Genomic DNA, 24,918 nt, shown 5'->3' on the forward strand with positions numbered 1-24,918 from the left:
TACAACCACACATATTTCCAATAAAACACCATTTTAAATTCCATCTGATTTTTTTACTTTCCACTATGCAAATTAAGCAACAATGATTGTATCGGGGTAAAACTTTGCGTGAATAATACGTTTAAAGTATAACACCTTGTGACCAAAAATTTTCTAAATAACTGAGGCAACAGTTCCTAGTTCTAATAATTAAAAAATATATAAGAAATATCTAAAAGGAGTATACCATTTGACATTATAGTATAAAATATGCGGTTACATCCGAACTTTGCCCTTCCTTACTTGGTATTTTTTTTATTGTCTTCTTTGCCATTCTTACGAATATTACTACTACCACCATTACTATGATTATCAATGTTATACAAGTAACTTGTATAAATTTTTACGGTAATTTAATCATACAATTTCTTTTATATTTTCAATATTTTTTATTGCAATATCATTAAATGTTAATTTTGGTGTGTAACTTTGATTAAAATTTTCGACAGAGGATATGACTGTATCAACATGCTCTGTTTTATTATTTTTACATTCCCGTTGTAAAATTTCTATTTTACAAATTACAACTTTAATTTTATAATTATTTTTTAGTGCAATTTTGCTTTCATCGTAATTCTGTTTTATTGTATCGTTTGGCATTTCTTATTAATATTGTATCATCACTTATCTCTTGTACTGTTGTTTTTTCATTGTATATAAATTCACAAGTATTTGAAAATATACAACTTTTACTAAATTTTAAATGTTTTATTTTTTTCGTAACCAAAATAGATTTCGCCAATCTTGGTAACGAATTTTTATTTTTCACTTATCTGTAATTTATTTTTATTTGGCAATGGAGTTTTAAATTGAATTTTACTTTGAAAGAAGGTCCTTAGTATCAGAATTGCGAATATTATTGTTTCATTATTGTATACTACTACTTCTACTTTTTAATTTATAAAAATTAACGTATATTTCAATTTCTTCCTTAGTTAACATACTTGGATGTACCATATTGTATTTAGCTGCCGCTATATTGTATTGTATTTTTTGAACTTTATATTCTATGAACTTGAATTTGCTCATTTCATATTTTCTTCTTTGTTAATTTTGCTTAGAGTTTCTGTTATTTGCTTCTATCTGATTCTATAGTACCTTTAAATAGGTTTATTGATCTATTGGTATGGTCATTAATTACTATATGTTCATTTAAGTTTACAATAGTATTATGGCTATTTTCTTTAATAATTTTCAAATGATCTACTTTGTCTTGCCTGTCATCATCATCCATAACTCCAAACATCCATTTATAGTCTATTCCCCCATTTTTATTAAGCCTCTTTTCTTTCTTTCTTTGATACACGTTGTTATAGATGTAATCTTTGATTTTATATTTTTTATTTCATTATACAAAATTTCTTTATTTTCAATATTTAGCTGCCCGATATTTTCTTTAATCTGTTCAACTAATCCTGTAATTTTGTTCGGATTTATAATGTGTACTTATTTAAATAACTATTTCCATGTCCACCATTTGTATCATATTTTATCAAATAAGAGTTTTCGATATTTTATAATTTATTACTTTATATTCTTGGAAAACCACGTACCCACTGGGGTAGAAAAAAAAAAGATTATTTTTTTAGTGTTATTATCCCCATTACAAGCTCTTAAACTAAATGCACCATCATCTTTCTCGTTTGGGTTTTCTATATTTGCCAATTTCATTGGTCTTTTTATATGCCGGCTGAACATTTTGCAGTGGATTAATTCGGTAATATGGTTGATCTTTATGCCATACTCTTTATACCCTGAACAGGGTATATTAAGTTTGCCACGAAGTTTGTAACACCCAGAAGGAAACGTCGGAGACCCTATAAAATATATATATAAATGATCAGCATGATGAGCTGAGTTGATTTACCCATGTCCGTCTGTCTGTCTGTCCGTCTGTCTGTATATATACAAACTAGTCCCTCAGTTTTTAAGCTATCGATCTGAAATTTTGCACCTGTCCTTTTCTCACAAAGAAGCTGCTCATTTGTCGGAACGACCGATATCGGACCACTATAGCATATAGCTGCCATACAAACTGAACAATCGGAATCAGGTGTTTGTATGGGAAACTCTTTCATTTGTCGAGGTATCTTCACAAAATTTAGCACGGATTATTATTTAAGACAACAATTTAATATTCGAAGAAATTATTCAGATCGGGTGACTATAGCATATAGCTGCCATACAAACTGAACAATCGGAATGAAGTGCTTGTATGTGAAACTCTTTCATTTGACGAGGTATCTTCACGAAATTTGGCATTTATGATTATTTAAGGGATTAATCCAATCTCCGAAGAAACTGTATAGATCGGATTACTATAGCATATAGCTGCCATACAAACTGAACAATCGGAATCAAGTGCTTGCATGGAAACTTTTTTTATTTGACGAGGTATCTTCACGAAATTAGACACGAGTTCTTGCTTAAGGCAACAAATTATTCTCCGCAGAAATTGGTCAGATCAGATCACTATATCACATAGCTACCATACAAATTGAACGTTCGGAATCAAGTTCTTGTAAGGGGACTTTGTATTTGTGAAGGGTATTATAGCTTCGGTGCAACCGAAGTTAACGTTTTTTCTTGTTTGTAGTTATTAATCGACCCTGTTTTCTGTTTTCCTTGTATTCTTCTCTGTTTTGATTTAACTTGGCTATTGTTTTCTGTTTTACCATATTTATTCTATCTTTTAATATGGATGGACAAATGTTTTCTCTGGCGTCCCTTGGAAAACATTTGATAGTTGATTGATACCTATTGTTATAGTTGCATATAACAATTTGCTTCTCATTTCTGTTGAAATACTAGTGTCCTCAACTCCTGTTAGTTTTTCCAACAAGGTTGAGTGAAGACTCTCAATATTTGCATTTCCTGTATGACTATTTGGCTTTGTGTGATGGACTTGTATATTTTCGGCATTTAAATATTGTATTAGTTATTCTGCTCTAAATTTTTTATCCATAATAATTTTCTTAGGTTTACCGAATTTTGCAAAATGTTCCATAATTATTGTTTTTTTAGCTCTCCAGTTTCTATCAGTTATTCTGCAAGCTGCTGCAAATTCGCGTAATATATCAATCGCTGTAACAACTGATTATTTTCTGAAATTGAATATGTCTATATAAATTATCTCATTTTTATTGTTCGGAGTTTCAGCTAGATGAAATTTTGGTTTTATTGGTTTTCTATAGTATTTGATTTGTTGGCATTTTTGGCAGTTTTTTATTATCAATAGTATTTCTTCCTTGAATTTCGGATAATATATTTTGGTAAATGTATAGTTTAGATCCCCCTACTAAGGAGGCCTCAAAAATAATTTTTTTTTTTTTAAATCGTCTTATTTTTACGCGTAGATTACAAATCCGTGAGCGGAAAGTGAATTTTTCAATAATTTATATATATTTTTCAAAATTTATTTAACACACTTTGCACATATCACATATTCAAGTCACTTAGTTTTTGTTGTTGTAGCGGCAAAATTCTGTAGAATTCAGATCACTTAGCTGTAATTACCGGTTCAGCGTGTTATGAAAAAAATATACTGAAGAAATGTAACAGTCACAATTTCTTTTGCGCCGCGATCTGATGGTATGGACGAATATCAGAGATCTTCGAACTCTTTTCCGCAATATCGGCCTTCGGCCGCGCTTCAAAAAAATAATCCTGGTCGGTCCAAAACCGGTGTATTCATAATTCTCAACCTCGATGATAATTTTCATCACGATGCAGAGTATGTGTAATTATTAATCTATATATATAAAAATGCAACCTGTTTCCCGTTGTCACGCCATAACTTGAGAACGGCTAGACCGATTTGGCTGTTTTTTTTTTGTAGTTTTCTGTTGTTGTTGTTGTTGTAACGATTACCTAATCCCCGTTTGGGTGATAAATTCTAGATTTGATAGTTTTTTTGATAGAATTGTAGTTTTCTAATACTCTGTAGAAGGTTCTTACGGAAAATAATATTAAGAAAATCTCAGAAAGATTGAAAAAATACATTTAACTTTGCATATCTTAAAAAATGCGCGTAACGAATGTCATCGTCATTCACAGCCATAGACTATATTGAAAGAGCATCGTTTGTTCGGAAATGTGGTTCTCTAATTAAATTATATCGTACTAATTTACTAATTTTTGAAAATTACTCGCCACAATTAAATGTACCGACTTTGACGGTAATATTAATAATACCAGTGATGATTTCATTTTAACTTACATTAAAATTTAATAATAATAAAATATGTATACTATGTGTTAGATTTCGGAATAGAAGTTAGATATTATATACTAACTGCAACCAAATACGAAATGCCCTAAACTTCCAGCCAATTTCTGCACTATTGTACATTGACAAAATTAATTAATTGTCCGTATTTTCCCAGTTGCACAAAATAGTTATTTAAATCATAACTGGCTCGGTAATCGAGTTATATGGACAGAAAAAAATGCTGAAATTAGTTTCAATAATAACATTTTACTAAATTAAACTGCCTACTCATTATAATTTAATTATACCTTAGCCACAGAAAGGCGTGGCCGGGGTCTTCTAGTATCACAATAAAAGTGCACTAACATTAATATTTTAATTTAAATTTTCAGAAACGTTTATGAAGTAAGAGTAAATACACCAAAAAACTTGAACAATATCTGATTTTTTCAAAGAAAAAAATTAAACAATTAATTTAAATGTATCACAATTTTTTATTTTTAATGCATATTTATAAAAAAATATTTTATTTATTTTTTATGCATATTTTTGAAAAAACTAAAAAAAAAATAGAAATATTGAAAAAATTCACTTCCGCTCACGGATTTGTAATCTACGCGTAAAAATAAGACAATTTAAAAAAAAATTAATTTTTGAGGCCTCCTTAGTTAGGGGACCTAAACTATACATTTACCTATATTTTAACTTTGAACGTATATACAGTGATATTAGTTTATGTAATTCCTCTTCTTCTTTAATTTCTGAGACTCTTTTTGTGCATTTTACAAATTTTAAACTTCTATCTTGAGCAAACATTTCAATGAGTAATTTCTGTATTTTATGATAATCTGCTTCAGACACTTCTGAAAATATTTCCACTATTCCGCTTCCTTTTATAATTTTTTTAATGTTTCCTTCTCTTCTTCTTCTTCTTATTCTTATTATTTCAATAATTTTTCTTCCATGGAGTCTTTGCATCTGAGCTTTTGGGCACATATCAATATAATTTGAATTTATTTACAATTTCTTCTTTAAATGGGAAATGCTCAAGCAGTTCTTCATCTGTTGAATAAATTGTTTATGACAATTCCAGGTTTGATTCATTGTCGTTACCTTCTTTTATTTTTGGGAGTTCTCAATTCGACTCAAGAATTATATTAATATTATTTTTTCCATTAACGTATAATTTTTTAAAGTTGTATTCCTGCAATTTCAATAACCACCACTGAGGGCGTTAAGAAAACTTTTTTCCTTTATATTTATTAACTAGATATTTGATTGAACAATGATCTGTTATTATTTTAATTTCATTGCCATATATAATATATTATATATGCTCGAAAATATGTGATTGACAAAATTACTGCCAAAAATTCTTTGTCCGTAGTCGAGTATTTTTGCTCGTGATTATTTAGTGTTCTTGAAATGTACCACACTGGTTGACCTTGCTCTGAAAGTACTGCTCCAATGGCATAATTACTAGCATCAGTTGTGATATTGAATTCTGTATCATACTTTGGGAATTGTATAATTGGATGAGATGAAATTAGTGCTTCTAAGTTCTCAAAGCTTTCAATATATTGTGGGTCTTTTACATTTATTTCATTGCCTTATATCAAATATTTTATCATCTAATTTTTGACACAAAGACATATTATTATCGAGAGCTTCATATATTTATTTTATTATGTGAATTTCAATTATATATCTTACACATTGACCGATATTTTCGGGTAAAAGTCAACTATAGGCATTGGGGTTCGCATATTTAGTACCTAGGGGCTTGAACAGTTTTGGTTCGATTTAGACAATTTTTGATCACAAGATGGCATACTTTAAACGTATTATTCACGCAAAGTTTTACGCCGATATAATCATTGTTGCTTGATTTGCATAGTGGAAAGTGAAAGAATCAAGTGGAATTTAAAATGGTGTCATATGGAAAATAGGCGTGGTTGTAATCCGATTTCGCCCATTTTCACACCATAACATAGAAATATAAAAAGAATGTTATGTACCAAATTTGGTCGGTTCGGTTAAAAATATCACAAGATATGGGTTTTCACCTAAAAGTGGGCGGTGTCACACCCACTGTCTAATTTGGAACGCGGTCCTATAAAGTCATCTTATACCATCCCAGAGATAAAATGTAATGCCTCTGGCGTGTGTAGTGCTTGGTTTATCGCGCTTTTAGTAGTTTTTAACAGTATCGTTATATAGGGAGTGGGCGTAATTTCTGACGCTTTAGTACCAATCCGCCAAAAGCCAAGGGGCTTGCAACAAGGATTTCAAAAGATATCGCGAACACCATTTAAGAAAATGGGGCCCTGTGGAAACTAACATTGACATATTCAATTAATTTCTAAGATCTGATGAGAAAATTCTAAAGAACTAATAACCAAATGTTACCAAACTAGCAATGGTAACTAAACACTTCTTAAGTTAGTTTCAAATATTTGGTTTAATTGGGTCATATAATTTATTTATATTGTTTAAATTTTGCCTATAGTTTAAGTTTTATGATTGAAATAAAATAAAAGAAAAATTAAATAAGTCGCCACCACTATATGAACGGTTCAGGTAAATCTGATAAAGTCTAATAACTTCGGTTGTAAGCACAATATTTTTCTGAAATTTGGTACACATACATATTTTAGTAAGAGGAATCAGCATACCGTTTTTAAATTCTAGCTTTAGCCGTTGCGTCAGCTAAAATTCTATTATAATACAAACATCTTCAATTGAGAAACTGCGATATTAACTCAACCGAAGGGGGTAAATTTAATATACAAGTACTCGTATATTGAGTTGATGTGAAAAACGTCAACCAGAGAATCGGAGTTCATTATATTAGGGATATGAGGTATAAACCAAATCCATTCTAATTCAGCGCTGAACCACATAATTTTTAAGAAAACGTATCCATTTAGTTTCATTAAAATATGACATTTTGACCAACCTGAACGGCTTAAAGTCAGGTGGAAAGACGGAAATCATTATATGAGCTATATTGGAGACAGAGAAAATGATGGACTGATTGCATTAATTTGGGCATTGGTAAGGTATACTTGAAAACATATTTTCAAGGAATTTTTTTGTATATACACTAATTTGGGCATTGCTAAGGTATACTTGAAAGCATATTTTCAAGGAACTTTATTTTATATACAACTTAAAAACTGAAAAACATATTTGCCATAAAACTTGTGAGAAAAACGAAAATAATTATATATAGTATACTGGAGACCCGTCCCGGCTTCGCACGGCGCAATGCTGATACACTACAGAAAAACTGTGAACGCTGTTTGTAAAAACATAGCGGCCCGCTCCGGCTTCGCAGGTGTTTAAAATATATAGCCTATGTCACTCACTGAAAAAATTATTAAACTTGATCCAGTAGGTTTGATTTATTCATTACTAATAGAGTCCCGCAACGTTAAATTTGGAATAAATCAATTTCCCTTTCATTATATCATAAAGATTTCCTGCTATATATGGAATAAATTGGTACACTACATTTTTACTTATTTACCTTTCTATTTATTTTATTTTTACAACAATTAATTTATTACAGAATGTCTTTATATACAACGTTCACACCTTTCTTGTCATTAGACAGTACAAACATGTTTTCTCTAGAGTTTACTCTTGCAAGAGCGACATACCGTTGGCCATGTGAAAAACAGTCAACGCTCAAATCTAAGCCTGCCATGTTGAAGGTTTGAGGTTGATTCAGATTCTTAGTTATATAACAGGACAACCTACTTTCAACACCATTTCGTAAGGAGGGAGTCCAGACGGGTTCAAAGAGTTTAAAATTCTGTAGGAAAATAAACAGTTTCTTCCAAAACGAGAACAGTATCGACAGAGTAGTATATTTTCGTCGACGCATCAATCTTTGAAATAATCAAGTTATTTACCTTATCTACTTGTTTATTAGTAGAATCGATCTTTCTTTAAACAAGATATTGTCTTATAACTTATATTATCAATGTCAGGATAGACATTGTGGACTAACTCTTGGATGTTGTCTATCAAAACACAAAGGTTTTCTATGTTGATTCTTTCCTCCTTTTGTATTAACTCTCCATTGCCAACTTTTAGCAGCATCTCTGGAAATAGCCTATTCCCACGTGATGATGACGAAACCATCATATTAGTTTCAAGCTCTAATTTATTGACATGTGGCCAAAAGTTGGATCTTTTAAGGGAATCATTTGTTTCGGCAGCACGTGTTCCTCGAGTCACAACTGATAGGATTTGACGAAAATCTCCTAAAAACAGATTTGTACATCCATCCATAAGTGAATTTTTGTTGCGCAAATCGCGCATTGTCCTATCCAGTGCTTCCAGAGACGTCTTGTTTGACATGGTAGCTTCGCTCCAGACTATTAATGAGCATTCACGAATCAATTCACCTGCATAGCTCTGTTTAGAAATACTACAGATGCTGTTATTATCATCGGTGGCGATTTTCAGCGGGAGCTTGAATGTACAGTGTGCGGTTTGGCCTCCTTCCAAAAGCGTGTTGGCAATTCCGGATGACGCAACAGCTAACGCAATTTTTCTGGTAGATCTCACTTGAGCAGATTGATTAAAAACGTTTTTCCTGTACCTCCTGGGCCACCAAGGCAAAAAAATTTCCATTCATTGTTATCAATTGTTGATAATAATGGGGTGAATACTTTCTTCTGATAGATGTAATCGGCGGCCGTTCGTTATTTTTTTTCGGCATAGCTCGGATTTTCTACCAACAACACAATGTTCACTCTTTGACAAGAAAACAAAAAACGTGAGCTTCGGCCATTGGTTGTCCGTGGCAACGGAGATTTCGCATGAAACAATGAGTGTACATACTTACATTTACATACAAGGTGCGTTCCAAAGTAAACAGGACAAAAGTAACAAAGTAAACTCTAGGGGCGCCATCTACATGTCCACTAATGCGTTAAAATCTGCTATCCTTTATCGACTTCCAGTAAAAATTCCATGACATTTCTTCTATTGGAAATGAAGTTATCGCGCTACATGTGACATTACATTAGTAGTGTCGGTCGGAAAATGAGCATCGTACAAAGAGCCAACATTAAGTTTTGTTTTAAACTTGGTAAAACTTTTACCAAAACTCATAAAATGATGAAACAATTCACGAGTGGTTTCAACGTTTTCAAAGTGGTCGTGAGGACATAAATGAGAAATGAGTCGAAACCCAAAAAATCGCGCCTGGAGAAGTCAAAAGTGAAGACAATGCTAATTTGTTTTTATGATTCCAAGGGTATTGTCCACAAAGAATTTGTTCCACCCGGCCAAAACGTTACTGTGGTATTCTATCTTGGAGTTTTGAAGCGTTTGGTAGCACGTATTCGTCGCATTCAGCCCTAATATCGCGAAGATGGAAGTTGGCATTTGTTGCACGATAATGCGCCGTCTCATCGATCGACGCATGTGGCCGATTATTTGACCAAAAATCAAATTTTAACAATCAACCACTCCCCGTATTCACCTGATATGGCACCGTGCGACTTCTACCCTTTCGGAAAACTACATGTGGCCATGAAAGGAAACCGCTATGCTGACGTTGATGCCATCCAAAAGGCGACGACCGCCATCCTCAACGCTATACCGACAAATGACTTAAAAAAGTCATTCGATAACCTTCTTGAACGTGCAAAACGTTGTATTCAGGCGGAAGGAGACTATTTTGAAGGCGACCAATAAATTTTTCAAAAAAAACAAATAATATTCGTTTTTTAATAAAAGTCCTGAAACTTTGAATTGCTCCTTGTATATTATGTATAAGAATATTTGCGACCGCTTGGTCTTTTCTTATCGGGTTAGGTGAAGCAAGAGGTGTACAAAATCAAACCCAGAAATCTGACTGAACTGAAGCAGTCCATTCAATAGATAATTGAGGCAATCTGGAATTAGGTGTCTCATATGCGTGGTTGAGCATGGAGGAAAAATTAATTGTTGAAATAAAATAAAATTTTCTATGCAATAAAAAAAATAAATGTAAAAAGAAACTTATTACGCTTTAATTTTGTAGCCCCATTCGTTAGCCACCCTGTACAGGCAGAATATCTTCAAATTATATGCAAAGTCGTTTGCGCATTGTAAATATTATATACGAATCTGTAAGCGTACATTTCTTAACATTGAAATTAGCATTATTTTTCTCAATTAACATTGAAAGTGCTCAATTCTGCTATTTTTCAGTCCCCTGATGTTAATTGTGACCATTTGGTGAAACACGCTCATCGTTTTCAGTACCCCTCCCAAAAGTGTAATACACGTTCATCGTTTTCAGTTCCCTTGCGAAAAGTGAAATATTTTGATAATGGCCGCACTGTGAACCTTCTCTATAATCTACATTCTCTGGTGGCAGTTTTACCAATACCACATACATACAATTAACATGACACGTACAAATAAAATGTTCCTTGGGTTTCATGAAGGTACCTCACATACCATCATCAACCTATATGTAGTAAAGTCAGCCGGATGTTCGAAAATTTTGATATAAGTTATATAGGGGTTAGGGCAAGTTTTTACCCATTTTAATCCATTTTAGGCACTAACAGTGTAATATTAGAAAAACATGCTCTCTTATATTTATTGAGATAACTCACATCTTTACCGATATATGCAGTAGTTCGAAAGTCTTTACAATAGGTATATGAGGACTCTGGGTAGAATAGACTCACTAATTTCTCACATTCAGACTTCTACTATCAGGAAAGGATATATCTCATACATTCACCAATATTTTCAATAAAAGTCAACTATGGGCACTGCGGTCTATATGTTCAGTACCTAGGGCTAGAACAGTTTTGGTTCGATTTGGACAATTTTAAGTCATGAGTGTGCCAACTTCAAACGCACTATTTGTGCAAAGTTTTATCCCGTTATTTTAATTAGTATTTTAGTTGTATACTGGAATGTGAAAGAATCAGATGGAATTTAAAAATGTGATTTATGTGAAGTAGAGGAGTAGAAGGCATGGTTGTAGCCCGATTTCACATGGTAATATAGAAATATAAGAGGAATTCTATTTGCAAATTTGGATGATATAGCTTTATTGGTTTGGAAAATATATACATAAAACCTTTTAAAGATTTTCACACCACAGGGGCCTCCTTCATGCGATTTGTTGTGCCAAATTTGAGTTCTCTATTTTCATTTACGGCTTATTAGGCACTTTATACGTTTTTGATTAATGGCTTTTGCTGTCGTGGGAGTGGTTCGATTACGGATGTCTACGAACTCGTCCTCACTTTTTTACCAAGGTATACATGTACCACGCTTCATTAGGTTATATTAATTTTTACTCAATTAACCCTAAAAACAAAGTGAGGGTAATAATTTAACATTTTATACTTTTGCAACATGCTGCTGCAGAGTATACTAGTTTTGTTCACCTAACGATTGTTTGTATTTATCACCTAAAAATAATCGAGTTAGATATAGGGATATATATTTATAAATGGTCAAGATGATGAGACGAGCTAAAATCCGGATGTATGTCTGTCCAACCGTTGTAACTTGAGTAAACATTAAGATATCTTCATGAAACTTGTTACTGTAAATAGGCGTACTCAATTGTACTCAAAACGTAGCTAATCGAAATGAAAATTTTTAAAAAGTGGCCCCGCTCTAATAAGGTTAATTTATGGGTCTCCCAAACCATTTAATTTCAGCTAAATTAGCTCAGGACAAATCATTTTGACGTTTCTTGCGCCAGAGTGAAAATAAGTGAAATCGGATGATAACTACGCCCACTCCCCATGTAACGGTTTTGTTAAAAACTACTGAAAGTGCGATAAATCTATAACTAAATGTGCCAGAGACAGAGAGAGAATTTTATAGGAGTCGGATCACACGTAGATCTCCGGATCTACTGAACCAATTTCAAACAAACTTGGTACCTAGGACTAGTTTGGCATATTTATGATACAGCGCGAAGATGGGCGAAATTTGACTACAATCACGACTATCTCTTATTTAACACAACTCTAAATTCTGTCTGATATCTTCACTTTCCAGTTTACAAATCAGGCACCAATTAATATATCGGTATAGAACTTTGCGCGAATATTGCCTCTTTGGTTACCATAACTATTCAAGCCACCGGAAATGTAGATTCCAGAGCCCATAGCTGACGTTTTACCAAAAATATCGGTTAATGTGTGGGATGTATTATTCAAATTAGGAAAGATTACTTTCCTCAGAATATTATGTCTGTATGTCGAAAATTGGTCGAATCAGGTTAATATTTCCTTTAGCCCTAATATACCTAATAGAAAGATTTTCGAACTTCCAGTTGATTTTATACCCTATATATCGGCCAATATTTGCGTTATCTTAATTTAATTGAGTGAGCTTGTTTTCCTCCCAACGGGGCATCTCTGTGCCTAAAATGGATTAAATCGGGTGAAAACTTGTACTAGCCTCTATTATACTAATATCAGGATTTTCAAACATCCGGTAGACTTTATTTCTTTTATATTGTGGACGGTAGGTATCTTAATAAAACTCAGAGGGATCTGTTTCAATTATTAATACGTAGTTATTGCCAAAAATATATAAAATCATGTCAATCTCTCATATATCTAACAAAAGATTTTCATACTTCCGGTTGGCCTTATGAAGTAACATATATATCGGTCTATATGTAAGATATCTTAGCAAAATTAAGGGAATGTAACATATTATATCAGGTATATCTCATTTCAGGATGATTTTAATACAATTTTCGCTGACAGCAAATAACATATAGGTATAAAACTGACTGGGTCTATGACACATAATATAACTTAATAAAATGCAACATTTTTTAATATGAAGTTTTTACAACACCTGAAGGTATTTCTCTGGATTTAATCCCTGAAAGTTGCAAGAGTAGTAAATGTTCAGTTACACCCGAGCATAGCCTTTACTTACTTGTTTTTAGTATTATTGTGTTAGCAGCACTACTATTTTCATGAACACAGCTGCACTGTAACTTTTATTGTTTTGTTATTTGTTCAACTGTATGAATTTAACTTTTTTTTATATACTTGTACATACATAGATACATGTATATGTACATATGTTGTATATGTATGTTTTTATTTTTGTGAACTGCACTTTTTTTGTTTTTGATGTTGGTCATCGCACTAATTTGATAAGTGTAAATTTATTTTATTTTATATTAAAATCAAAGGTGTCATTCGTTATTGCTCGATGGCTCTACCATGAAAAAATGTATACCTATGGGGGAGCACCCACCACTGATATAAAATTTTGATAATACACCACGCGTTGAAAAGTAAGTAGTGTTCACCAAGAAATAGCACTACGAGCTCCAAATCGGTACATCTGTCGTGACACGCCAATGCCAGATGACATGCAAGGTTACAAGTCATTCTGTTAATTAATTCTTTGTTTACAAGCCATTTGAAGTTGACGTGTTAGAGTATTTTTTTAATATGGAGAAAATTTAATATCGCGCAGTGATAAGATTGTTGGTTTTGAAAGGTTTAAAAGTAAAGGAAATTTATGAACAATTGTTAGAAGCGTATAAAGAGTCATATTTTACATGGAGAACTACATATGAAAAAGCTGTTTGGAAATTTAGTGCCGCACACGTTTACAATTCAACAAAACCTGGATCGAAAACAAATTTCTCAGCATAATTTAGAGCGATTTAAGCAGAATACATAAAACCGATTTCTAGCAACTTTGGACGAGATTTGGATCTACCACCATCATCCTAAATTGAAACCAGAACGGTTACAATACACTGATGCTGCTTGATCAGCTCCAAAGCAGGTGAAGTCACAACGATGAGATTTTTACTATTATATTCGGTTTAAGCATTCCCAAATTAGCAAGAAACATCATCTATCTTCACAGTCGTAAAACGGCTGTAAATTACTTGTAGTGTAAACAAATGTTGATGAAGTATGTGAACGAATAAAGTAGCGCGTATAAAAAGGAAAAAGGCAGCGCGCTGTCGCTGTCGAATTGAATGCCGAGAAGCAATAATCCATTTCCTTGTTTTTTAGTTTCTGGTGTGAGGGGTCATCATGTGTGGTAATACCCTGTGTGTTGTGGCCGTGTATGTTGTGGATGTGAGTGGTGTTCCCAGGTGTGGTGGGTAGTAATAGGGAGCCCCAGTTTTGTGCTGCTTAGTGTGGTGTGTAGATGTATTAAGGCTCATGTCACTTAAACAATATACGTATAAAAATACGTTTACTTTTTTGTGAATGTTTCGAAAAAAATTATTTTTTTAGAAAACTTATTCGAATTTGGTTCGTCACTCTCAACTACATTTTCGCACATTTTTTTGGACTAAATTCGGAACAATTAAAAATTATCAAATACTATATGCATGACATAAGCTGATAGTATTTTTTTCCCCTTACGATTGTATGTAACACCTACATTTTATGATTAAATTAGAAGTTAATATTGCTTATAGTATTTTTATTATCTTACAACACATCTGGCTTATTCAGGTATTTTTATCATTAAAACTATAGGTTTATGGTAACTGAAATAAGAGCCATAAGTTTGAGACTTGAATATTAAAATATCTGGAAAAAACCGCGGTGGTCCCATATTTTGTTGTAGATTCTTGTTGCTCATTATTCATTTTCAAATCAAATTTTTCCGAAAGAAAAGTTTTCAACCGCTCGGATATTTATCAGCGAAGTTGATGTTGAAATCGCCAACCAAGATAAATGTAAATTTATTTCCATTGATAATCCGATTGAAGTACCGAATTTCAATTCTATTGTTCACGTCAAACGAGATACTGTTCCAGAAGATGGGGCAGCTATTTACCAAAATAATAATAATGTTATTGTACTAATATTATGACTCCGAACATGGAATAATTTATTTCTGCCATTAGAAAAAGTGTATCTTAAATATTTATTATTAATAAATTTACACTTCTTGATTCGGTCGCCACGCTCAAATCCCGCGATAAAAGCTATGCAATAGCTTAATAAAATGTATGTATATGACTACTCACTCATTTTCTTTCACTCTATTTTAAACATTTTCTTCATTAATAAATGCACTCTGTTTATTCATATTTAAAACAGTTAATACACTAATTATACGCGTCCTCCCCAAAATGCGTTTTCCTACAAGCGTCTTTTCGCGACGATGGCAAAAGCTAAGAATCATAAATTGAACATGGTGATACTGACACTGTTGTTGTTTCCTATACAAAATAGAAATACGACAAATACAACACGGCGTGGTATATTTTTGAGTGTGCTTTTCTATCAGTGTATCTGTTTACTTTTATTTTTTTATGACTGTCATATCGCACACCCATACAAAATTGAAATATGACAAATACAATATGGAGTGGTATGTTTTTGAGTGTGCTATTCTATCAGCGTATCTGTTTACTTTTTTTATTGTTGACCTATAAAAGATCGACAAATTATGTGGCGCAAATCAGTAACTGCCCTTGAAAAGCAAAATCTTGTTGGTACAGTTAAACAAGGAGGTGGCGGAATTATGGTGTGGGGTTGCATGGCGGTTGCTGCCGTGGGTCAGATTGAGTTGATTGAATCCACAATGGATAAATTGGGTTATTTGAACATTTAAAAAACAATTTGAAACAATCTGCAGAGAATCTTAATGACCCGAAGCATACTGCGGAAATAGTTATACTTTGGCTCTTGTACAATGCTCCTAGACAACTTAAAACATCTATAGGATCTGTTAGAAAAAAAAATTCGTCAGCATACAATAACAAGTAAAGAGGCTTTGCGGAGTGTTATAAAAAAAGAATTGTCCCAGATTACAGCTGAGGAAACATATAAGTTGGTAAGATCAATGCCAAATCGATTGAGCGAGGTTTTAAAACAACGCGGCTATCCAACAAAATATTGAATTTAATTTTTCTTTATAATTTTTAATACTTTTGTAACTAACTTTAATGCTGAACGCAGACTTAATGATGCCGTTGTTTACTTCTCCTTACACTAAAATACACTAGATATAGAAAATTTGAACTGAATTACCTATTTACATTGTGTTTTTACTTCACTTAAAAAATAGTGTCGGGTGAACTCAGACTTTATTGGCTATGTGTATATGTATGCTCATACATAGACATTTCACATAAATCAATTAGCCTACATATTTACATACATATGTTGCATGTAAACGGATATACAAACATTATGCGCGTTATAGTTCCTATAATTCCTCCCTTCCGTAATTACCACCCGCATCAAACCAAATTTGTCAAAAGTTATGCCCGTAGTTGCAACGCAGATATCAGTTGTTCTCTTTTGTTTTCACTTCACCAATGTTGCCATTGTCCTATTTGTATACACAATTTTTCACACATTTAGTTTTTTAGTTATAATTTTTCATAACGTAAAAGCTCAAAACTAAAATCTAACTATTAAAAATGGTCGACATATTTATAAATAAATGAAATATTTTAAGAATATTTCAAATAGATTCAAGTTTATTTTTTAATTACTACAAAATATCGAGACCGACAACTCTGTGTTGCAAGAGATTGCTCTTTCACTCACTCGCTTCTACGCGAAAAATCCAATTTTCGCGTAATTTCTAGTAATGTTATGGTAACATAGCTATGCAAATTAGAGTGACAAGATAAAAATTAATACAGGATGGCTCACGAATCGTCAACAAAAACAAACTGTAATACCTTTTTTTCTGTGTGAGTAATCAACTTTATTTTTTTTAATTGGTAGAATATTGTTTAAGTTATTTAAAAATTAATGCTTGGGAAATCGAAAAGAGGGTTTGGATAATGCAGCGGTGCCATGCTTTGCAGCATAATAATATACGAGAAATTCACCCCGAACGAGTCACTGTGACATGCGCAGTTTCATCAAGGGGCCATACTTTTGTGAAGAAAACAGTGTAGCAATAACTGTCAATGCGCACCGTTATTAATATTATTTAATTAGTCTTTTACCCAGAACTGCGTCGAAATCGCTTTCAATAGCGTTGGTTCCAGCAAGATGGAGCAACTGCACACATAGCCAGACCGGTTATTGCGGAGCTCCAACGAAAATTTGAAAACATATTAATATCAAGAAACTCCACTTTCTGAGGACCCATAAGGTCAGCTGATCTGACAGCCCCAGAGTTTTTTTGTGGGGTTATGTAAAGCAATAGGTGCACAAAACAAAACCCAGAAATCTGACTTAAATGAACCAACCCTTCAGGCCGCAATGCATAATTTTCTAATTAGGTGTCGCATATGCGTGGCTGAGCATGGAGGTCGTTGGCGGTCCATAATTTTAAAAAAGAATTATTTGTATATAATAAAATTTGCTATACAATAAAAACAAAAGTATAAAGCATTGATTAAAAAAGTTATTACGGTTTGTTTTTGTAGCACGATTCGTGAGCTACCCTGTAGAAATTATTTGAAATATGTACAATGTTTTGAATCACGAAGAGCAGGGTAAATATGTATGAATAAATTTAGTCGAAGTTGTAATACAATGTCGATGTTAAAATATTTTATAATTATATCTGGAGTTGTATATCTAGTATTAATTGCTGGAAGTGTAAACTCGGAAAATAACCCACAAAATTTAGGCCATTATTTAATTGATGATAATTTTTCGTATCCCGAGAATGTTATATTTCAGGACGATGCAAAACTGTAGGTGATTTACCTCTCAGTCAAGAAACGATAAACAATGTTATCAAGGCAACAATTCTTAGGGGAAATTTTGAAGGTGAAGACCTACTGTTGCCACGTATCCTAATAATCCCGAACGATATGTCCATTCGAATTCAAACGTTTTCAGTTTAAATATCGAATGGAAACGAAATGCTGCGATGTTTTCGAAATGAAGAAAATCAATAAAATGACTACAAATGAATTAAATATTTGTGCAATGACTTTCCTTCAAATACATATATATTAGTTCGTGGCGTAGCAACGCGCCCAGGGTACAGCTAGTAATTATATAAAGATAATCCAGGTTTTAAACTTGCAATATTTTTTGCTTGTTTTGTTTTTAGTTATTTCTCTCGAAACTGCCTTTTTCAAAACGATACCCACGATTTCTCAGGTTCTACTTCACCAATTTACCTGAAATTTTTGGAGAGTCTTCGGTATTTTCTTGTCTATGGCTGGGACTATCCAAAATGTGGTACAAAAGAGTTTTTAGGGGCAACACTTTCCCTATTCTCATACATCTAATATTATGTAAGGAATTTCGTATTTTCGGTTGTCTCTACATCGCATATGTATATCGGTCAATCTGTGAGATATCTTGATAAAATTAAATGAACCTATTATTTTGGATATATTTTAGTATGTTGACGAAAATAGTTTTTTCCAGTTGTCTTTTTGTCGAATATATCGATAGTTGTTTAAATTATCTTCATAAAGTTATCTAGAAACATTTTTTAACGCAAATACAAGCTTTATGTCCACGCTAAATCCTCCGGTGATTGTGAGGGATTTTTGATTTTCAAGGCCTGAATCGCGGCACTCGTTAACGAGCAAGTAATCGTATTGAGTGGAATTTCGTAATTGTCACATAGTCGGATCGTCGCACTCGATACGAAACGAATAGGAATTTTATTTAATAACTTTCCTTTTGTTGGTCTAAATGACATTTACTAATAACATGCAATGCTTAAACAAAAATAAAACAAATAAGTAAGGAAGGGCTAAGTTCGGATGTAACCGAACATTTTATACTCTCGTAAAGTCAAATGGTATACTCGTTGGAGATTTTTTTGTGGATTAACTAATATTTTCGGTAGAAGCTCAACTGTGGGCACTCGGTCCACATATTTAGTACTTAGGGGCTTGAACAGTTTTGGTTCGATTTAGACCATTTTTGGTAATAACATGGCAAACTTTATGCGCATTATTCTCGCAAAGCTTTACCCCGATATAATCATTGTTGCTTGATATGCATATTGGAAAGTAAAAGAATCAGATGGAATTGAAAATGCTGTTATATGGGAGATAGGCGTGGTTGTAGTCTAATTTTGAACGCGGTTCCTATAAAGTGATCTCATACCATCCCAGAGATAAAATTTAATGTATCTGGCGTGTTTAGTGTTTGGTTTATCGCTCTTTTAGTATATTTTAACAGTACCGTTATATGGGGGCTTGTCACCCGATTCACACCGTCAATAGAGGTGCTAAAAACATTTGCTCCCAGTGAATTTGGTTATTATAGCTTTATCGGCTTAGGAGATATGCACATTAAACTTATTAGGGGCGGGACCACTCCCACGTATTAAAAAAAAAGGCAGATGGCCCTCCCTAATGTGATCCTGTGTACCAGATAACAGTCTTGTATCTTATTGCGGAGCTTAGTTATGGCAATTTATTTGTTTTTGATTAATGGCGTTTTGTGGGCGTGGCAGTGGTTCCATTACGAACATCTGCAATACAACCCGTCTTACGGTACCAAGAAACATGTGTACTAAGTTTCATGAAGATATCTCAATTTTTACTCAAGTTACAGCTTGCACGGACGGACGGACAGACAGTCACCCAGATTTCAACTCGTCTCTTCATCATGATCATTTATATATAAATTATAGTTTTAGGTGATACAAACAACCGTTAGGTGAACAAAACTATTATACTCTGTAGCAACAAGTTGCGAGAGTATAAAAAGTAATTGTGGAATTGAACGTAAAGATTCAAATTTTTTATACGTTTATATAGAAATGTATTAAATTTAGTTTTTGCAGGCACTAATCTGAACCCTATCGTGTTTTTTAATAAATACATACATCGGATGAGGACCGTCACCAAATAGCCACAAGATGCAGGCTTCGTGATAAAAGCAATCGTATGGCTTCAGTTGAAGCAGCGTAAATAAATGTCTAATCGATTACAAACACAGGAAGCGGTTAAGACTGACCAAAGACGCATTTACTTGCATGCTATCGGAATTAAAATTAAAAATGCATATATCAATCGCAGTACCACCAAAACTTCAACTAGCAGCGACTTTGTGTCTTTTAGCAAGTAGAGTTATAAGCCCATTAAGCACCTTTAAATTAGCAAAAAAATACAGTATGCTAAGGACATAAGAAAGTAAGTGTCCACCAAATTTCGTGAAAGAACAAAAAAAATGTTGTACCAAATTACAATAAAACACCTAAAAAATTTGTTATTTGAATTTTTACGATAAAGTGTGAGGTTATGTGTCTATATACAAGAGTTTTAGATCTTTTTATTACCTAAAACATTGCCATATAACGTTTTTTATAAGACTCGTATTTTTGCCAGAAATCGAGATAAATCATTTTTAACTCTTAAAAATTCAACCACGCCCCTCCCCTTCCTACTCATTTATTTATTTATATATTTCCATGTGTATATCAAGCATTGAATTTTAGGTATAGAATCGAAATATGGTGGAGCCGCTCACGTTTCTTTTGTATGGAAACATTCTGCGTAGAGGAGATTTTTGGAGGAAGCATACCTACAATTAACACTAGAACTACGAACCGGTCAAAATAACCGGATGCATCATTTATTTATAACATTTCCTCTTTAATGTTTTTCGATGTTATGATTTTTATTAAATTTTTGTATAAAATAATATTATAGATTATTTTGTTTTTACGCTTCTAATCTTCAGAGAGAGAGAGAGACCTATTTGAAATAGATATATGGTAAATCTTTGTAGTTCTAGTGTTAAAATAATTTAAAACATGTCAGGCTTTTGGGTAATATAATATATGCACTTATACAGCTACGTGAATGTATTTATAGACATATCTACTTTTTTTCAATAATTGGGAGATTCTGAATATTCTTTGGAGCCAGTGTTTGACACCATTTAGAAATCCTGTAGATGACTCGAGCCAAGCGCGGTTTAATGACATCCATACAAAAGCGAATTTTGTAAATAAAAGCAATTATATAGAAATTTATACGGGAAATGAGATCTAATTAACTAAAATTTGTCATAAAATTAGAAATAGAACATGATTATTTAGATAATAGATAAATTTGATAATAATGAAACGTTCCAAAAACATTTGAATTCACATTTTATTTCAATAAATATATTTCCTATGAAAAAAGAAAATGGAAATAAAATTTAATCAACATATCGTAAATATTTGCATTTATTTATGAATCCTTCTCTTTAAAGCTTGATTTAGGATTCAACTCTTGACAGCCCTTCTACCGCAACATCTATCGTATAGCCGTAGTTCAGATGAGTTACTCTTCTGCTACAGTTAGGAGTTTTCGTACGATCCACCGCCAGTCCTTTGCTTTGAAGCTTTGTTAAATGATATTATTTTTGTATATTATGCTTTAGATCAGGTAAAATATGTTTGGCAAGGTCTTGATGCTGTAGCATAAAATCAATCTTCAATTTTTTTGCCGCATATTAATTTGGTTAACTTTTCTCCTTAAATCATTAGTTATAATTATAATATATGTTAAATAGAACCAATAAAAGAAAAATTACATACAGTTTGCCTCCGATTATTTGTAATAGATTTTTTTTATACTTCTAACAATTAGCTAACGAGTGACATTTCGCTTTCTTCGTACGAACGAGTACTCGCTATCGAATGACGGAATTACAAATTTCTAAAGTTTATACAAGTATTTGTATTTTGTATATATTTCCGAAAACAAAAAAGACACAAGAATTTTGCTCGATAACGAGGGCCACGATTTGGGCCCAGATTGACTTCATACCACATATAGTGATAAATGGATGTAATACTTTAGTGAAATTAATTAGAATTTTTTTTTTAACCATACAGTCATTTAGGCACTAAAAGTAAATAAAATCGGAGCTATGGCGTGAGCACCCCTGGTCTAGACTTTGCTCTAGCTCCCATACTATGATTTGCCCATGCCTGAAAATAAAACACAACAAGTTAGGAAGGGCTAAATTCGGGTGTAACCAAACATTTTATACTCTTGCAACTTGCAAAGACCAAAGCAGAGGAAAAACATTTCGGTTTCGGGTTACAATCATAGATTCACCTGGTTATTTTGCTATATTTGGCTTCGCGTCAACGAAAATTATATTAAAATCATTTTTAAATCAAATATATCTTACATAAATTCAATGAAGTGGCTATATTTAATATATTGAGTTGGGATATATTAGGATTATGGGGTTTAGACCAAGGATAAGAGCATTCATATTCAGCGCTAAACCACAAAATTTTTAGGAAACTTGTCCACTTAATTTCAGTAAAATATCATACATTTTGACCAACCTAAACCGTTTAAAGTCAGCTGGAAAGTCGGAAATCACTATATAGGGTATATCCAATATTAATATTCAGTTATTTTGCTATGATATCTTACATATTGGCCGATATATACGGTATAAAGCCAACCGGATGTTTTTACAGCCAACCCATTTACAGTAACAAGTTCCATGAAGATATCTTAATGTTTACTCAAGTTACAGTTGCACGGACGGTCAGACAGTCACCCGGATTTCAACACGTCTTGTCACCCTGATCGTTTATATATATATATACCTATATCCCTATATCTATATCGATTAGTTTTATGTGATACAAACAACTGTTAGGTGAACAAAACTATTATACACTCTAGCAACATGTTGCAGGAGTATAAAAATATTCGGATGATATTGACAACCGATTGACCTCAAACTCTCCCTCTTCCGTTTGCATTTTGTGGTGCACAAAGTTCTTCATGCGGAAGCAATATTGAAATACGTTAGACATTGGAAATGAAAATTGAAAATGTTTCATTCTAAGTTTTAACTATTAATATATACTTACAACTTCTCTACTTGTGTCCATATAGCCTATATGTGCTATAAACATTTTGCCTTCAAAATTTAATTTTCGAATTTCGTTCCAGCGGAAATGTTGAGTACGTTTGCCAGAAATAAATGCGCTTATGCCAGAATAATTTATTCCAATATACATTTGGACACCCTGATGATCTTTTACGTAATGAGGTTCTATACCATATGTTTCCAAGTTGCGAGATATTCTTAAGAACTCATCTATTACAGTAATGGGATCTTGGCCAGGAGTTCGTTCGCTGTGCTTCTTAATAATTTTTTTTTCAATTGCATCTGTTTGCCTAGCAGATAGCCGAAGGTTTGATATGTAGTCACCAGTGTGTATATTTTCATCGTAGTCTGAAAATTGTTCTGCAAATGTATGTACAAAGTAAACTACAAGTATTTACACATAACTAATGAAATGATTGTACCTTGTACAATTAGAGCTCCCAAAGTTACTATCTCGTTACTTGAACAATAAATACGTCCATGGTTGAGATCACGCTTCAATTGCTTATACAACAAAACCCTGACATTTAAACTCAAATGAAACGGATCCGCTGGATAAAATTTTACGCGAAATGAGAATATTAATTGATGTATATCTGAAGTAAAAGTATAAAATTATCATATAATGTGTACGTGTAAGTATATTAGTAAAGCATATGTGTTTTAAAAAAGAATTTACCTTTGCATTGTTTCACTATAAGTTTTCCTAAATCCAACCATTGCTGCAAAGTAAATAATTTTTTTAAAATTATTTTATCAGCTTAATCTTTTCTGCATACTCTTTGTTTGGTATTATCCACAAAACGTAGCCCAAAATAATCCTTTTCTTTTATCTCCAGCCGTTGGCACAGTCGGTCCATAAGATAATTTCCTTTGTGAGTTTCCTGAGAGAAATAAAAAAACATAATACATAGATATATTGTATCAGATACTCGTAAATATCTATCAGTACAGGCATTGCATATTACAGAAACATTTTGTGCATCGAACTAAACAAAATGCTAAATTCGGATGTAATCGAATATTTTAAATCCTCGCAATTCCACTTGTATTCCACATATTTTATTTGCCGTTAATAGCATTTAAATACTATCGTAATTTTCTTTCATATATCCGGAATTTGCGTATCGAATAGATGGAAATTTGTTCCAACTGTGTAGTAAAACACCTTTTAGACTTTTTGTTGAGCTATCATTAAAATGGCGTCATTTAGTTTATGACAAAGAATACCAGTTTCTTCAAATAAAATTTTCACGTCATGACAAAAACAGAGTCCATCTTTCTTACTGAAGAAACAATAAATATTTTCATGTCGTCTACTTTGATGAGATATTCGAACATCATTGATATATGTTATATAACGATAACATTATAAAATAAATCATTGAAATCTTCAGATTTGATGAGACGTGGTATTTTTTTCCATGTTTAATGTTTAAAAAGTAAATATTTTCGATTTGTAATCGTCCTTTTCCATATACATTTATTTATACTTAAAACCAAAATATATTAAATAAAACCCATGCGCACAAAAAAAAATTGTTGGTCTGTGTTATAGGTCATAGACTCAATTAGATTTATAAATGTATTTTTCTTTCCGTCAGCGAAAATTATATTTAAACCATCCTCTAATGAGTTATAACATATCTCACATTAACTTAACCGAAGAGTCTGAATTTAATATACCAACCAGAAAACCGGAATTTATGGTACTAAGGATATGAGTAGACTAACTTCGCTAAACCATTAATATAATAAGGTTTGCTAAATTAAAGGAAATTATTATATGTAGTATTATAAAATTTGACATATTTTTAGCATTAAACTAAAGTAAATCAAATATTATACGTTCAGTTAATTTTGTTAAGA

The 24,918-nt window shown here is 32.5% G+C and overlaps 1 protein-coding gene across 7 annotated transcripts in view; it reads right to left on the reverse strand.

Annotated features, from left to right (window-relative positions):
• Positions 1-24,918, reverse strand: part of Frmd5 (FERM domain containing) — a 533,566-nt gene that overhangs the window by 465,299 nt on the left and 43,349 nt on the right. For 4 of the 7 annotated variants that reach the window (XR_011395239.1, XM_070106599.1, XM_070106601.1 and 1 more), the window contains exons 2-5: positions 23,829-23,933; positions 23,729-23,771; positions 23,472-23,645; positions 23,030-23,409 (exon numbers count right to left, since the gene is read on the reverse strand). Coding sequence is in view for 5 of the 7 variants with exons in the window: in XM_070106599.1 (XP_069962700.1) it covers positions 23,030-23,409; positions 23,472-23,645; positions 23,729-23,771; positions 23,829-23,933 (702 nt within the window). In the remaining 2 variants the exon portion in view is untranslated. Of the gene's footprint in view, positions 1-21,275; positions 22,121-22,891; positions 22,937-23,029; positions 23,410-23,471; positions 23,646-23,728; positions 23,772-23,828; positions 23,934-24,918 lie in introns of those variants that run through there. The other 3 variants (XR_004975298.2, XM_036356717.2, XM_070106600.1) reach the window with 3 other exon arrangements.

This window comes from Bactrocera oleae, chromosome 3 (assembly GCF_042242935.1).
Source record: "Bactrocera oleae isolate idBacOlea1 chromosome 3, idBacOlea1, whole genome shotgun sequence".
In the NCBI taxonomy this organism is placed as follows: domain Eukaryota; kingdom Metazoa; phylum Arthropoda; class Insecta; order Diptera; family Tephritidae; genus Bactrocera; species Bactrocera oleae.